Source organism: Nanorana parkeri, unplaced genomic scaffold (assembly GCF_000935625.1).
Source record: "Nanorana parkeri isolate BGI_ZX_2015 unplaced genomic scaffold, ASM93562v1 scaffold13, whole genome shotgun sequence".
Taxonomy (NCBI): Eukaryota; Metazoa; Chordata; class Amphibia; order Anura; family Dicroglossidae; genus Nanorana; species Nanorana parkeri.
In genome coordinates, this window is record NW_017306281.1 from 3,387,795 (window position 1) to 3,404,565 (window position 16,771).

General features: G+C 42.1%; 1 protein-coding gene across 1 annotated transcript in view; it reads right to left on the minus strand.

The window, feature by feature from the left end:
- NCOR2 (nuclear receptor corepressor 2) overlaps positions 1 to 16,771 on the minus strand; it is a 432,386-nt gene that overhangs the window by 135,244 nt on the left and 280,371 nt on the right. The window contains exons 15-16 of the mRNA XM_018557336.1: positions 6,499 to 6,602; positions 4,172 to 4,341 (exon numbers count right to left, since the gene is read on the minus strand). Coding sequence (XP_018412838.1) covers positions 4,172 to 4,341; positions 6,499 to 6,602 — 274 coding nt within the window. The remainder of the gene's footprint in view (positions 1 to 4,171; positions 4,342 to 6,498; positions 6,603 to 16,771) is intronic.

A 16,771-nucleotide genomic window follows, 5' to 3' on the forward strand; every position in this document is an offset into this window, starting at 1 on the left:
GGGGGCGGTGGGGGGGGGGATTTATGGTGCCCGAGTTTAGTCTTGCCTAGGGCAGCTCAAAACCAAAATACACCACCTTCTGTAACGTCGGATTATAGAAGAAAGGAATGTGTGATATTTCTTAACATGACACTTCACAACTACATTGAGAGCATGTGATAATCAGTTATGTTTTTGGCAGGAAAGGATTACCATGGGCCCTCCTGTGGTTGGCCATGGGAAATACAGGTGCTGCCTACCATTGTCAGCAACCAGAACACTCTAGTACATACTGTCAGTGTAAACAGTACCAGAAACAGCAAAGAGGATTCTAAAAGAGGATTCCAGGACATCCAAAAGTTATTAACCCAGATTTTGTTTTGCTGTTTGGAAAACATTTATTAACTCGAAGTAGAAGAATCTATTATTGTTAATAAAAATAAAGTGTAGGTGGGCAATTCTGGTGAATCTCTCTACACACACAATATATGTATATATATATATATATATATACACACACACACACACACACACATATACATACACACACACACACACTAGAGATATATACACATATCTGTATGAAATTTTGTCTGAGCTGAGGCGAATCATAATTGATAAATTGCATAATTTGCCAGCAGCATTATTTCAAACTACAGCAACTTCAGGAGTTAAAACACCTATGTTTTAGCAAAACGAGTTAGGACAGGAACACAGCTACAGATGGTGAAATGACCGACATGTTTACTGAGCTGTAAGAAGCCAGACTTATGGCCCCTTTTCCACACAGGTGGTCTGATCGGAACCACCTGTCAGTTTTTCAGACAGACCCGGCCGAATGTCCTATTCGAGACGGATCAGTTCTCTGTTTTGACTGACCAGGACGGATCTAAACTGATGATCAGTTTACATCAGTTCAGGTTACGTCCGTTTTTTTGGGACTGATGTCGTAATACAGCCTTGGAAGCTCAATGCATGCTGGGGGGAAAGCAAAGAATCATGGGAATTTACCATAATAACAAAAGGCCCAAAACGGCCATGTAAAAAATGGATGTAAACTGAACTGACAACGGATGTGCAAACTGATGTAAACGCATATCGTTTTCATCATTTTTTTGTATCTGTGAAGCTTGACTGAACTGATGACGATCGTGTGAAAGGGGATTTAGGATTTTGCTCTTTTGCAATTTTATGCCAAAGACATCAATTTACTTACTATATGAAATCATTCAATAATCAAACTTGGGTGACAATCTGATTCTCCTTCGGATTAAAAAGCTCAAGAACAAAAAGCAATGTACAATGCAACGGTGTCTTTAAAATGACTAATGACATACAAGAAGAAGCAAACAACACACTTTTGTCTGCCTCTCATCCAGTATCCATTTAAAAGTTTGCGAATTTTCATTGCAGACTTGAAAAGAAATGGGCTCTCAACTGGCAGAAAACAGCGCAGGTTCAGTACTGATAGACCCGAAATGTCACCCACACAGCAAAAGGCCCTAAGGTTCATGAACTAAGGTCTGTGTAGGAACAGCCAGCCCATTGGGTGAACAAATGAAGCTCTTAGACTTCAGTCATCTAAAAGTATAATTATTGTTTATGTTCTAAAATAGCTTGTTCCTGTGTATAGCCTGCAATATACTGTACAGGCACATGTAGGCAGTTATAATTGTTCATTACGTGCAGACTATCCTGCCAAAGTGACTATGCTTTAGTGTCTGCACAAGTCTGGCTGACTAACAACAACAAACTTTTTATGAAGCTTATGCTGTAATCTCAGTGGTTGTTCTGTTGTCATCCTGCCGAATCACAGTGCCTAGAAATCTAAAAATCTTTATATGAAACACGATCACAATAAAAATTAGCAGTTACAATGCAAAAAATCTTTGTGTGACAAAAACATTGTAATGCAAAACGCATGATCAGTAAAAAATACACTATTCCATTTAAGACATGCATAGCACAATATTTATCCAATTTTGATGTTTAGTTTAGGGCACTGGACCTAAATCTGTCCTCAGATCTCCCCAGCGCTGCATGTTTGGGTAGCTTATTCCATATAACAGTCAGCACCATTAGTGTATCAGCAATGTCTTTTAGCTACATGTCTGCATCTACAAAGCATGCATTGTTTGTGCATGTGAACATCATGCAATACTATCTCTTGAAACCAATAGTAAAAAAGTGTCAAGTTCAAAGGAACACTGGCTATGTTCGCTAGAGTACAATGAAACTCGCTTACAGAAAAATTAGAAGACATCTTCCAAAATGACAACAAAAATGGAAGCACCTGTGCGTCACTGTCCCATTTCCCTTCAATGATGTGAAGCACAGCCAAGTTTAAAATAATAACTCTTCTGGCACAGCATGTAATGTCAACTTTATATGTGTAGGGTAAACAGTGCAGTTTGCAAGGTGCAGGAACCTTGGTACAGTTTCTAGTATGGTTTTGTTATTACAATTAACCCAGCACCTCAGTCTTAATTATGCTAGAAGACTAATCAAAAACACAAATGGCTTTTTACCAGCAAGGCAAGGCGTTATGACGCAATCCAAAAATCTATAGCCATGTTACCACCATGTATGTCACATTGTATTACATTATAATGGTAGACCACATTTCACATGGCAAATAGGCAACCTGAACCAACTTTCACACCTCAATCATATGGCACTTCCCTCCTGATTAATTTTACACCTAAAGTGACACTATACTCAGGAGTCAAATCCTAAAAATACATTTTTGTTAATAGCTGAGGTACTTGAATGCATCTTGTATGTGTATCACTCGGCTGTAGATCCTCAAATCATCTCTGAATTGCTGCTGGCACTGTCCTTCCTTCTGGAGGGTGGCTACTTTTGTTCCCCATGGTCCCTGTGTGTGTTGTAAAGTGGCCACCACTCCAAGCTCGGTCCCGTGATGGACTACAATCTCAATGCAAATTAGTAAACTAAACATGAGATTGTAGTCCATCACAGGAGTGAGCTTGGAGCGATTGTTGCCTGTGTGCATGAGGCCATACTGGTGTTGACCGCTACCAGTTATTGTTGGTCTTCAACAAGGCATAGCAAAACCTTGGACATGATTCTAGTGGAAACAATTTTTTTTTATATGAAGTGGTAGATGAAGTTTTAGAGCTAGGCGCCACTTTGTATGATGCTAGGGTGCTAAGAGACCCAGGAAACCAGAAAAATGCTACACTAAACATTGTATATACTCTTTTCACTTACCTCTCTTTGTCCTTTGCCCTTTCCTCCTCTTTTCCACTGCTCCTCCCCTAGTACCTCAATTACTGCTCATCTTCAGGGGAATATACTAGTACAAGGAACCTGTGCTATCTGACCTCAACTACAAGAAAGTAAGCTTCTAATACACATTGCCTTCAATAATGGGAAATTTATCAATTTGGTTGCATCATCAGCATCTTTTAAACTGTCGTATCCCTGATTTCTAGTGCATATAGTGACAGGTTTATTATCCTAGTTTATGCTTCATTCCTAAATGCCTTCATAAGGAGAATTCTCTAAATTGTCTCGGTCTCTAAACTGTCGCAAGCTTGCAGGGAACCTCCTGGATGACAGCTGAATAGTCCCAAAGTGCTCAGGTGACATAAGGGTGTGAAGCTGAATTATCTTTGGGGTACTTTAAGTGCTCAGGAGAATTTCTATAATGTGTGCCAGTTTGGAGATATTTTATTGTCGCAATTGCTGGATGCAAATACCACCCAGTTGAGAAATTATGCGACAAGACCACTTACTAAAAAGACACATAACAGAAATAAAACTTTGCGGTCGTTAACATGACATTTTGGTCTTTGCGCATGCTAATAAATTCCCCCCCTGATTCTTTGTAGAGAGTAGTTGTAGTCCTGAGACACAGGGTACTAGGAAGGAGACATAGGGTAAGTGTCCTTGGTGGCAGGGCCTAGAAACCCCATGACCTTTATAATTTCTCTAAATAATAATGAACACTTCTGATACTTCTCTTTACAATGTACTAATCTGCTTTGACAGCTGTTTTAACGACGGATAAGATTAGGAAAGAAATCACACAACATTTTTATGAATTACAAAGGAAAAGCCCGCGTAAAGCTGAAGGTTGACTTTAGCACCAAGAGGATTTAACAAATTAAACTCTTTTACTATGAATGGATCCCTGTTGTTTAGACATTTTTGAATCTACACCTACCTAAATCATCATTCTTTTGAGGTGTTGCAGCCTCTTCATTGGCTTCATTCGCCATGGATCGAGTGATACGTCCTTTGCGGCGGCCCTGGCTGTTGGCTGTTTTCCTCCCTTTCGATGTCACCGTTTCTTTGTCATCATTCTCTTCCCCAGAAGTGTCTTCATTTTTTTCCCTAAAGAATCCATCAAATAGAATTACATTTTTAAGTCAAGATATAAAGTTTTTAGGAGACAACAGTTTAATTCTATGTTATCTGTGCATGCCAGGTGATTTTTCTCCTCTGTCTTCTTTGCATTGAAAGAAAAAGGTGTTAATTTCCTGCAGAAACACCAGGTCAGCAGGCGAGTACATGAGTCCTTACTGTAGAGCATTTTCTCTATCTTGCATTTATATGGCTCGTGTCATGTTTAGGAAGGGATTACTGGTACCTAGAATTCCCCTCATATGAAAAGCCCCTATCCTATCAGTCACTGCAATAAGCAGAAATGTTTAATCATGCCAAAGCAATCATTAGATGAAGAGATAAAGTCAGCTGAAGATGAACTTGGCCTGGCCACTGCCACCTCCTAAGGCTCCCTATTTAAACCCTAATGTGATGAGCAGTGACCAACAAGTAGGCTTTGGGAACAGAAGGGGACTTTCACAGGAACAGTCTTTATTTGCATATAACTTAAAATGACTATGTCCCTGGATATACTGTGTTTTCCACTGCAAGTAAAAAACAGAAACACTGTAGATTGGAAGTCGACTTTACAAAGCACCTTTACCATGTCCTTGCTTCAAACCCACATTTTACAGCTTCAGTCTTCTGAAGAACACAGAACATTCAGGAATGGGACACACATGACATTATGTCAGCCCCCCAAATTTCAATGTTCAGGGTCTGAGTGGCCAATCACCACGCCTGAGCACGGTTATACTGGGGCAAGGATGGCATAAAGTTAACCTGGGCTTTGCTATGTAAACCAAAGAAACAGGTTTCACTCTAATGCAGACCTCCCTAGCAGCTCAAACATATCTTTTGTTCCCACGTTACTCTGTTCAGCTGCAAAATAAAAGAGCAAAGGTTTGCAATAACCCTTGTTGACCTTAACTTGCAGAAAGTTGAAACTTGGGAGAGGAAATTTCTTTTTAAGCGGCTCTGCCATTGCAGGAGCCTGTGGAAGGTAACAGAACTCACCTTATGTTTTGTTTTTTTGGGAGTAGATTCCCATTTTTTTTATTTTGGCTAGGGTGCCAGAGGGTTATAAACTTCTATATCCCCCAAAGTGGCAATAGATGGGCAGATGTTTCTCCAAGAACAACAGAAAGTGACATATCTGCTCATCCTCAAATAACTCAAGCGTCATAAGGATCTGCGGTGATGGAAGCAGCGTACATGCTGTAAAGGCCATGTTCCCTTTTCCCCACAGGAAAAGGAACAACTTACCTTCGATCACCAAGAGATTTTGTACAATCTCTCCAAACAATAATGGTCACTTCTGATGCTTGGAAAGGGCTCCAACTGACAAGTGATGCTCAAATTGCTTCCATTCCTTACTTTTATCCAACTTTAGTAAACAAAATTGGATATTACTTACTACTACTTTTACTTACTTTGCATTCATTTTTAACATCCCAGAAATAAGATCTTGTGAGTGGACAACATGAATCCTGTGTGATTTCTGTGTGATTTCTGAAATCCCCACCAGCAAGATCCTGCAATAGCACCTAAGCTCGGTCTAAAGACTGGCAATGGAAAGCACATTCATTCATTTCTGTATATTTGTATTAGTGCTCAAGGTCCAGCAGGAGCAAAATCCTCGGGCACAAATGAGATAATGGAAATACCCAAAGTATTCATATACATGTTCACAGCAGTTAACGCTACAGCCTCAGTGCACTAGGTCCTGTAATTGAATCCCACAAAGTATTACATATGAAGTTTCTATGGGTACTTTTTGTTTGCTTGTTTTTTTTGTAGATACTTTGATTTCCTCCCACCACCCAAAAACATACAAGTAGTTTAAAGGGAAGCTGTGCTGAGGCAATATAGCTGCAGCCCTTGCTAACCTTTGTAATGCTAGCTGGTTGTCATGATGATCCGCTAGCTTTAATGCTTTTTGAGGCATTGACCTGGTTCAAGTATGACGATCAAGAGTTCCAAGTTCACTTTCACTGTCCGATCTGCATGCTTTCTCCAGATCAATGACAGGACTGAAGCCAGAGAACGAGTATTCTTAGGAGATCAGCAATGGCAGTTTAAGTCTTAGTTTTATTTTGATAAAAGACATTGAAACTCAGTATAATAAATAGCTATATGACCTTCACACAAAAATGGTAGACCTACTTTGTAAGTTCCTCTTTGTCATTCTCCACATCCTGCTTAAATTCTTCTTTATCAGGTTCCTTTTCTTTTTCATCTTTCTCTTCCTGGGTATTACGGGGCATCTGCTGCTAAAGAAAGAACAGTCAATGTTAACATACATTATTACTGGTTTCACTTTTTAACGAATAATAAAGCGGAAAGGTCTTAAATGATGTAAGCACAGGGTCTTCTCAATTGCAGAATACTCCCTATAAATTGCTACATGACAGTTATGTGGTTCATGGAAAGAAACCATTTCTATCAGTATTCTGACACATTCCATTAGAAAAAAAGACTTTGAAGGAGGAGTGGCCAAATTAATCTTATTTAGAAGGTATACTGCAATGCAAGTAGATCTATAGAGAATAACAAATTTCAGGAAACAATACTATTGTAATTTATGACCTGCTGATTCTATTCAAATTTGCATCCATAATTTCAAGTGAATACCAATGTTCTATATTTAAAGTGAATCTAAACCCACAAAATGTAATATATTGCGGCTTACCAGTCCTTAGATGTGGTGGCTGCACAAGTTTTCTTTTTTTAAGATTCTTTCCTAAATTTTCACCTGCCAATGCTGCCAGTAACACATTTCCTGTCCAAGGGTGACAATACTAAGACACTACTAGGTGTATCTTTGGGAAATCAGCTGTGTCACCTTAGGACAGGACTACAAAACACCTCTACCTTTCTGCTCATCAAAACAGAAGGGATAGGCATTCTGTAATGTACAGAGAGAACTGGTAACAATGTTGGTTGATAACAGTCAGCAGAGGCAAAAGAAGAAAGGAAGTTATCAGCTGGTGGAACAGATATTAAAAAATCTTACAATTGTATATTTAAAATTGTATGTAAACCCTAACAAATGAACTTTTGCTTGCCTTTGGTCAGTTAAATATACCATTGAAAACATTTTGTTGGTTCAATAAGCGATAAACGAGAACAGAAGAGAGGAAGGTATTGTAGAGTGCTGTTCTAAGGTGACAACAATGCTTCTCCGTAGATACATGCATGGCGAGTGAGTGCTGTCACCCTAAGACAGGGAAGTGTGATACTGTCAGGATCACCAGGTAAAAATAAAGGGAAATAAATCTGAAATGATAGAACTACTGCAGCCACTGCATCTAAGGAATGGCAACACTTTAACAGACCAAAAGGGAGCAAATGAGAGTAGTTCATTGTTGAGTTAACATACACTTTAACCACTGTAGCCATACACTTAAGTGAACAACAGCACTGACTGGACCACCAAAACTGCCAATGCATGGTCACATTTACTATCATTTATTTACATTTGGTAAGATGGGTGAATTAAATCCCAATACCCACTTTTGTATTTTAAAGAATTAAATGTTTTAAAAAGGTTTTAATTCATCTTGTGTGTGTTGCTAGAACGCTTAGTGATAATCTGTCATCAGGAAGAAACACATAACCCACTAAAGACAGCATGACATCATTGTGGAATTTGTCTGGAACAGACGCCATGCAATTCCAGTGTTCATCAGAACAGCTGTGGAAGTCATTACATTGCCTAAGCCATATAAACCAACACAGGTTGGGATGTGGTATACAAACAAGAACAGTCTGAAAGAATAAAAATCATTTATATGTGCTTTGTGGTTAATATATAAATGCACTCAGCCAACTATAGACACAGTCATATACCTAGAGAGTATACAGGACAAAGGACTTGATACCCAGCTGTGCATTAATAACACCATTTAAAAAACAACTGTACCATACACAGTGTAAAAGACATCAAACTGAATTTTAGCCACTGGCATGTCTGTGATCAGCCATGCTTGATAATCACTGCTATGGATTTTCACTCGAGAGTTTATCTGCAAATGTTTGGTATACAAAATATCCCATATCACAGAAGCAAAGCTAGCAGCAAGTTATTCCCAAATTCTACTAATGGGTAGTTGCTCTGCCCAAAGATTCAGTCAAACTCAGGCAGCTTATGCTGTGCTGTCTCTAAGCAGCCCAATAGGTATGCTGATAATATCCAATTCCAGGCTTTATAGCAATACATATACTGGGGGCTGTACACTAGCACTGAATAATCCAAAATTAAAAGGCTTATTGTAGCACGCATAGGATTAGCCTCTGCAGGAGTCCTTAGTAGGTGCAGAACAAAGTTTGTGTGGTATAGGAAGTAATTCAACAATTATTATAGCAAAATCATGGCAAATCTGTTAAAGGAGAACTATGAGGTGAGTGATTTTCGCTCAACCTCATAGTTCGAGCCGATGTGTGACAATGAGACTGTCACACTTCGACTCAATAGATCGGGAACTGAGTGTATGCATACCGCTCGCTCACTTCTCGATCATCTCCCTGCAGAGAGCCGTGGGCGGGTACAGCTGGCTCTGCCTCTAGATAGGCAGAGCCAGCTGTCACTCATGCAGCTGGGTGGGATCTGTCCCGGCTGCTGCAGTCTCAGTATACCGCGAGCTGTAGCTCGCGATATACTGAGCTTTGGGTCACGGGAAGACGCTAGTTTATGTCCTCCCGTGACCCTGAGGAGCACTATGGGGGAAAACACTTACCCCATAGTTCTCCTTTAACCATGAATATATTTGTAGATAAGAGTTGAAGTTTAACTATGGGCAAAAATCACAAATGGCACACATCCGTTTTTGGGTTTCTCCTTTGTAACACTGTTTTATTTCCTATTGGTTTCTGTCAGTAAATTTACTTAATCAATTCCTTTAACAGACAAAGCTGTTCAACGAAAGTCTCAGTTAGGGCGTATTCACATTCATTTGGATGGGCTGTCTCGGGCCCCTTCACACAGGGGGCGTCTATTCCAATCAGCAGGTGATCAGTGCCAAGTTTCCCTGCTGATCAGGGCAGTATAGAACTGATGTCGCTTTTGTGTCCATTCATGTTTTCGTCTATCTTGCAAGAACAAAACTGCACCAACTGGACCCATGTTAGGTCTATGGGCAGTCAGATGTCTGTTTACTTCTGATTACCTCTGATCAGTCCTGTTAAAGCAGAACTGTGTTCCATTTTTTTTTTTTCAGACCTAGATGGACTCAGAGGTCAGTACGTTTTCGGATGATAACCCTGCAAACCAGGGTTCAGCTCAAGCCGAATGAGCAAGAGGGAAGAATCATTTCTCATCAGTTGCCCTATCCAAAGATTTAGTCAAACTCAGGCAGCTTATGCTATGCTGTCTCTAAGCAGCCCACAGTGCTCTGGAAATCGTTGATCATATATAACATTTTGTAAACATAGATCGTCAATATATAGTTTAAAAAAAAAAACAACATAAAACAACAGTTGTTAGGCCCCATTCACACCTATGCGTATTGTAATATGCGCGTCTGTCGCGCGACCGTCACGCGTTTTTTTCCCGCGATTCGCGGTAAAAAAGTCGCGCGACCGTCGCGCGATTCCAAAGGCTACTTGGCAGTATACAAATGGAAAACGCCCTACAAAACGGACCAATACGCAGCAAAAAACGCTCCGGGACCTTTTCATGCGTGGGCCGTTTTGTAGTGCGTTCGGGACGGGCGGAAATACAGACAGGTGGGAACGATACCATTGACTACAATGCTATTTATTTTTTTGACCGTTTTGTAGAGCGTTCATCGAGCGTAGGACGCGCTACAAAACGGTCAGGTGTGAATGGGGCCTTAGATGTGGAAACTAAAACAAATCTGGAAAAAACCTTATGAACAAAATCTAACATTAAAACGAACCAAAATCAGTATGGTTTTCATTTAAGTGTACTACATAGTGTTCTCCATAATGATACTCCCAGCCTGCTTTTAAAAACAAAGCATGTCCCTGAAGGCTCCACATGCGATGGTCATTATTTTCTATGGTACTCTATGTGCCAGTCTTTTTAAAGAGGGCTTGGAAATATGAACCGAGGAACACTGTGCCAAACTGGGCAGGCTTGGAGTACTGGGAAAAAGGATCACTACAGTTAAGTGGATGCCAGACTAGTAAAGCAAGGATATGGATGATGCCCTGGAATCAGCACTTTCAAAAACAGGTCAGCAATGGCAGCTCCCCGACAGTTCAATTTTAACTTATCAGGCTGCTTAACATTGATATTTCAGCTTTTGTTATATACAGAAGCGTTAAAGAATACGTTCATTTTCAGAGAAAGTGCACTTATTCTTTTTGCCCCCCTCCCCCTGACCTAGCAGATCCCATCCTCCACCACCAATGCATACTTACTGAGATCCAGGATCACCTGTGTTTGTCCCCCCCCCCTCGAACTCCCCTTTCTGCTGGCTGCATCTACATAGTAGAGCCCCATAGACTTCTATGGGCTAGTCTACCTCCATCTCCCAGCCCAAGAATGGAGTAGGGAATGGTTAAAACCCCTGTCAGCCGAGGAGTGTAACCTTCTCCGCTTCTATATCCCCTTTTTTTTGTCTGTTATTGTTTTGTTTATGTGGATATTTCCTATGTAAACATGTCTATTGTAATTTGTATTGAAAGTTGAAATACCTTCATAAAATCAGATTGAACCAAAACCCCTGTCAGGCTTTTGACACCTGTGTCCTATTGGAACAATTTCCTGTAACTTTCTGTCTTTCAGACACAACAAAAAGAAGGAAATCCTCTCTAAAGGTGCCCATACACCTGCCGATTATCGTACGATAATCGCGGGTGATCTCGTGATCGTACGATAATCGGCAGGTGTATGGAAGGCTGTTTCTACTGTACAGTCGAACGTCTTTTGTCTCCCGAGCAGGCTTGAAAAGCTGACGAGAATCGTACGATTTTCGGCGGGTTGGTGGCGTTCTCGGGAGACAAATACCGCACGGGCCGTGGTGCGCAAGCGCACACTGCCTGTGCGGCATTTGAATCATCGGAAGCCCTCCCCTCAGCGGGGCGGGTTTGCGATGATCGCAAGTACCATCTGCCTGTCCAAGATGGGCAGATCGTACGAGCTTTTAATTACTTTACAACCATCGCACGATGAAAGTCTTGCGATGGTTATAAAGTGTATGGCCAGCTTTAGACAGTTTTTCCCTATTAAAGTATCCCTATTAAAAGATTTTGCCTCTATTTCTGCACACCTACTGTGGTCATTATTATTATGAGTTATTATGAGTCAGCATCTGTGAGTCAGATGCTGACTCACCTCCACTTTTAATTAATAGTAAGCATATTGCATCCGAAATGACATTTTGACCTTTTAATGTGGCCAGTGCACAAGCCACCAGTGATTCCCAGAGTCCATTAAAGCCATGGTATATTTCTTACCATAATTCACAGAAAGGGCATTTATCACTGTTATTCTGGGATATTAGTACAGCTAACACAAATAAGCGGAGTGTCCTTTTTAAGCCTTTGGCATGTACTCCTCATCCACAGCATACTACAATGATGACTGTGGGATGAGTAAAGATGCTGTTATCCATCGTGTAACAAGCTGGAAATGTTATCACTGACAGAGGAACTCTATGAATGAGCGTAGGAGTCAGAGAGGGAGCTCGCCACAGGATGTGTCAACCATCTGTCAATTAGGCTGCTTGTAATGATCTTAATTGACACTCAGTATTCTTGAAGTTTAGAAAAGAAATATCCAGTTCTGCTTTCTCAGGATGCAATATCATTAAGTGAATTCACACCATAAACAATATACTCTGACTATGCAAAAAAACACAACCATTTTAATGTTCATAAAATATAGTTTCATCTGAAGCATGGAAGTGAAAACTAATTAAAAATAGAAAAAAAAAAACTTTACTTTGCAGTGGAAACCCCTCTGTATTCTAAAGGTGCCCACACACCTTGCGATAATCGTACGATAATCGTGGGATATCCTGCGATCGTACGATTATCGTAAGATGCGTGGAAGGCGTGCGACCTCTACTAATGTAAGGTCGCACGACTTTTATCTTAGAAACATGTTCGAAAACCAGCCGAACATCGTACGATTTTCGGCGGGTGTGTAGCATGTTCGCAAGATAAAAGCCGGACGGGCCGGTGTGCGCAAGCGCACACTGCCCGTTCGGCTTTGCGGTCATCGGAAGCCCGCCCCTCAGCGGGGCGGGGTTGCGATCATCGCAAGTACGATCTGCCTGTCCAAGATAGGGAGATCGTACGTTTTTTTAATTACCTTACAACCACCGCAAGACAAAAGTCTTGCGATGATTGTAAGGTGTGTGCCCAGCATTAAGGTGCCCATACACTTTACAACCCTCGCAAGACTTTTGTCTTGCGAGGGTTGTAAAGTAATTAAAAAAACGTACCATCTGCCTATCTTGGACAGGCAGATCATACTTGCGATCATCGCAAGCCCGCCCCCCTGAGGGGCGGGCTTCCGATGACTGCAATGCTGAACGGGCAGTGTGCGCACTGGCCCGTTCGGCAGTTATCTCTCGAGCATGATTTCCAACCAGCCGAGAATCGTACGATTCCCGGTGGGTTTTCAAACATGCTCGAAATACAAAAGTCGTGCGACCGTACAGTAGGAACGGTCGCACGCCTTCCATACACTGCACGATTCTCGTACGATCGTGGGATTACCCGCGATTCTCGTACGAGACTCGTGCAGTGTATGGGCACCTTTAGGCTTCATTCACAACTGAGAGGCTGTCCACGCGTATTCCGCTGTATGGATACACTTGGATCCACTCTACAAAGGGAATTCAATGCACTTCAATGTGCACTGTTCAGACCATTGCAGGGGTCAAGCGGTACAAAACCGCACAGCCCCCAAAATAGTCCGAGCACGATAATTCAGTGGATTCCGCTCATTCGCAGGTGTTTAATCGCTGCAAACGAGTGGCATCCGTGCGGATTTTAAAATAATAGCGTTTTCGGTCCGTGCGAAAAACCGTGCAGGAACCGCAAACGCTATGTGTGAATGCAGCCTAAGGGTAAAAGCTGAACACCTGAATAAGCAAATATCTAAATGCAAGAGGAATATTTATACTTGAATCTTCCTGCGCTTTGTGTATTTCTTGCAGATCTGTACTGTAATCCAGTGCAAAACTTTTCCTCTGTGCAGAAGCTTCCTGTGTAAAGACCAGTCGCTGGTGCTCTCTCTATTTGTGCAGGGTGGTTGGTCTTGTATCCTCCCTCTCTAGGTTTGTGCAAGCAAACTGTAGTAGGAAGAGCTGCTGGTTACCTCCCAAATCTCTGCTCAGGTTATGTAACACACAGTGATAATGTCATTTTACAAGGTAATACCTGAGTTTGGTGGTGTGCACACAAAGTGGATTTATATCCATTGTTGCTATTGAGGAATATATTTCAATTAAAGATTTTGTGCCCGGAGTTCAGTTATCTGCTCATGTTGCCTATGGGATGATAAATAAGGTAATATATTTATCTTATTTATGTGGCAGCCAGCCCTGTTCCCCGCTGTCTGACATCATAGGTTGTGGGTGGGCACTTGGTGAGTTTACATTTGCTGGTTCACTGCTGGTCCTTCAATGTGCAGCATGATGCCAAAGAGCTGCAACGGGGTTCGGCAGTAAAGAGAATCGATTTTGGGGGACAGAGGAAGCCTGCGAGAGTGAGGAATAAGGTAAGTACCCCATTCATCATCCCCTAGGCAGAATAAGCAGTTAAAGCTTGCAGCGCGGTGGGGGAGCCAGTGCAAGGGTAGCTTTCTTTTCTCCTTGGAGTTTAACTTTAAGCCTACTAACCATTAGCATTGGGTTGCGAGTATAAACAGCCATTCCTTAATTATGTGTTTAGGTACATTAAGTAATGATTAAATAATTATACACACAGCATAGATATAAGTAATGCACATTATTGTATGCTACAATGTAAAGTGGGATGGTACTGACCCTTAAAACAATGTAGTGTCTGGACAGATGAGGGCTAAACAATTGTCTATGTCACCGTCTATACAATGGTGTATAGTTTATCCTGGAATGCAGGGGCATATGGGCGAATATTACCAAGGTACATTCATAGTGTAGCACTCCACCTACAGGGTGCTATTAAATGTAGTGTTTTCAGATTGTATGCAGTCTGATGCTGATTTGTAGTCTATGTTAATTTGGTTTCCCCTAATTAATTTGTCATCGTTTGCATCTGTCGGCTGCTGGCTGTACCCTGGCCACAGAGCAGAACAACCAATGAGAGATTACTATGAGTAGATATCCCTCTATAGGCAATCAATGTGAGGTTAATGGTCAGTGGGGCATGCTGGGGAGCAGATAAATACTTGGGATGGACCATGTAAGCTCTCTCTTCCTCCCCCGGATCCTGCCTGTGGGGAGGCTGGTATGGACTGTCTGAGATGGCTAGGCCTAAAGCCTGGGGGACTAGCCGTGTGCTTATACTGGAGCCTGAGTCTGGAGACCCAGTGGTAACTACTGAAGACAAGGATGAACACGACTGGTGATTTCTACGTCAAGTACTGCTGTGCCAGGTGTTCTTCATGCTGTGAATGGAGACAGCGACCACACTCTGCCATCTGAGGCTCCATTCACACAGGAGCGTACGGCTGAATACGCACAGAGCCACTCTAAATATAAAAAACAATGCACTTTAATGTGCATTGTTCAGACTTTTGCAGTGGACGTGCGGTACGAAATCGTGCGGCCCGCAAAGTAGTCCAAGCACGATTTTTTGACAGATTCCGCATGTTCGCGGCTATAATAATAGCTGTAAACAAAGGGAATCCGTGCAGATAAAAGATTTTAGCGGGCCGCGTGGAAAACACAAACGCTATATGTGAATGGAGCCTAATGGAGTTTACATCTGCTTGGATGATCCTAACCCTCAACTCCTCTCCCTGAAGTTCTACAATAAAGTTCTCAGCATCATATCTACAGTCCGGACATCACTTTAATCGATCATTTTAGGGGGCGGAAGCGCTGATGGGCAAAGTGAGTGAAACTATTCCTAGACAAGAATATTACTGAGTTGCAATAACCCATAGCAACCGACCCTAGAGTAAAAGTGTGCTGTGAATCCATCATAGAGATTTCTTACAGAGAAAACATAGGGAGACCCGTTAGTTGTATTACTGTAGATCACCCTTTGGAGCCAGCAGTAGTGTTATCCTGCATTGGGTATCACTGACCGAAAAAAGGGTGACGTTACAGTAGTTAAAAAGCAATGCCAGTCAACTGATAAAAACATTCAGTGAGCTAGTATTGCGACCCCTCCCCCCAATCATTGGATTCAGGTGTTCCAATCACCTCCATGGTCACAGATGTATAAAATCGAGCACCCAGGCATGCAGACGCTTCTACAAACATTTGTTAAAGATGTGCCGCTCTCAGGAGCTCAGAGAATTCATGCATGATACCGCGATAGGTTGCCACCTGTGCAATAAGTCCATCTGTGAGATTTCCTTGCTACTAAATATTCCACAGTCAACTGTTAATGGTATTATAACAAAGTGGAAGCAACTGGGAACAACAGCAACTCAGCCACAAAGTGGTAGGCCACATAAAATGACAGAAAGGGGTCAGCACATGCTGAAGCACACAGCGCGCAGAAGTCGCCAACTGTCTGCGGAGTCAATAGCTACAGACCTCCAAACTTCATGTGACCTTCAGATTGGCACAACAACAGTGCATAGAGAGCTTCATGGAATGGGTTTCCATGGCCGAGCAGCTGCATCCAAGCCTTACATCACCAAGTGCAATGCAAAGTGTCGGATGCAGTGGTGTAAAGCATTCCGCCACTGGACTCTAGGGAAGTGGAGACGTGTTCTCTGGAGTGACAAATCACGCTTCTCTGTCTGGTAATCCGATGGACGTGTCTGGGTTTGGCGGTTGCCAGGTGAGCGGTACTTGCCTTGCCTGAGGAGGGATTATGGTGTGGGGTTGTTTTTCAGGGGTTGGGCTTGAACCCTTAGTTCCAGTGAAGGTAATTCTTAAGGCATCAGCATACCAAGACATTTTGGATAATTTCATGCTCCCAACTTTGTGGCAACAGTTTGGGGATGGCCCCTTCCTGTTCCAACATGACTGTGCACCAGTGCACAAAGCAAGGTCCATAAAGACATGAATGAGGGAGTTTGGGGTGGAGGAACTTGACTGGTCTGCACAGAGTCCTGACCTCAACCTGATACAACACCTTTGGGATGAATTAGAGCGCAGACTGCGAGCCAGGCCTTCTCGTCCAACATCAGTACCTGACCTCACACATGCGCTTCTGGAAGAATGGTCAAACATTCCCATAGACACACTCCTAAACCTTGTGGACGTCTTCCCAGAAGAGTTGAAGCTGTTATAGCTGCAAAGGGTGGGCCAACTCAATATTGATCCCTACGGACTAAGACTGGGATGCCATTAAA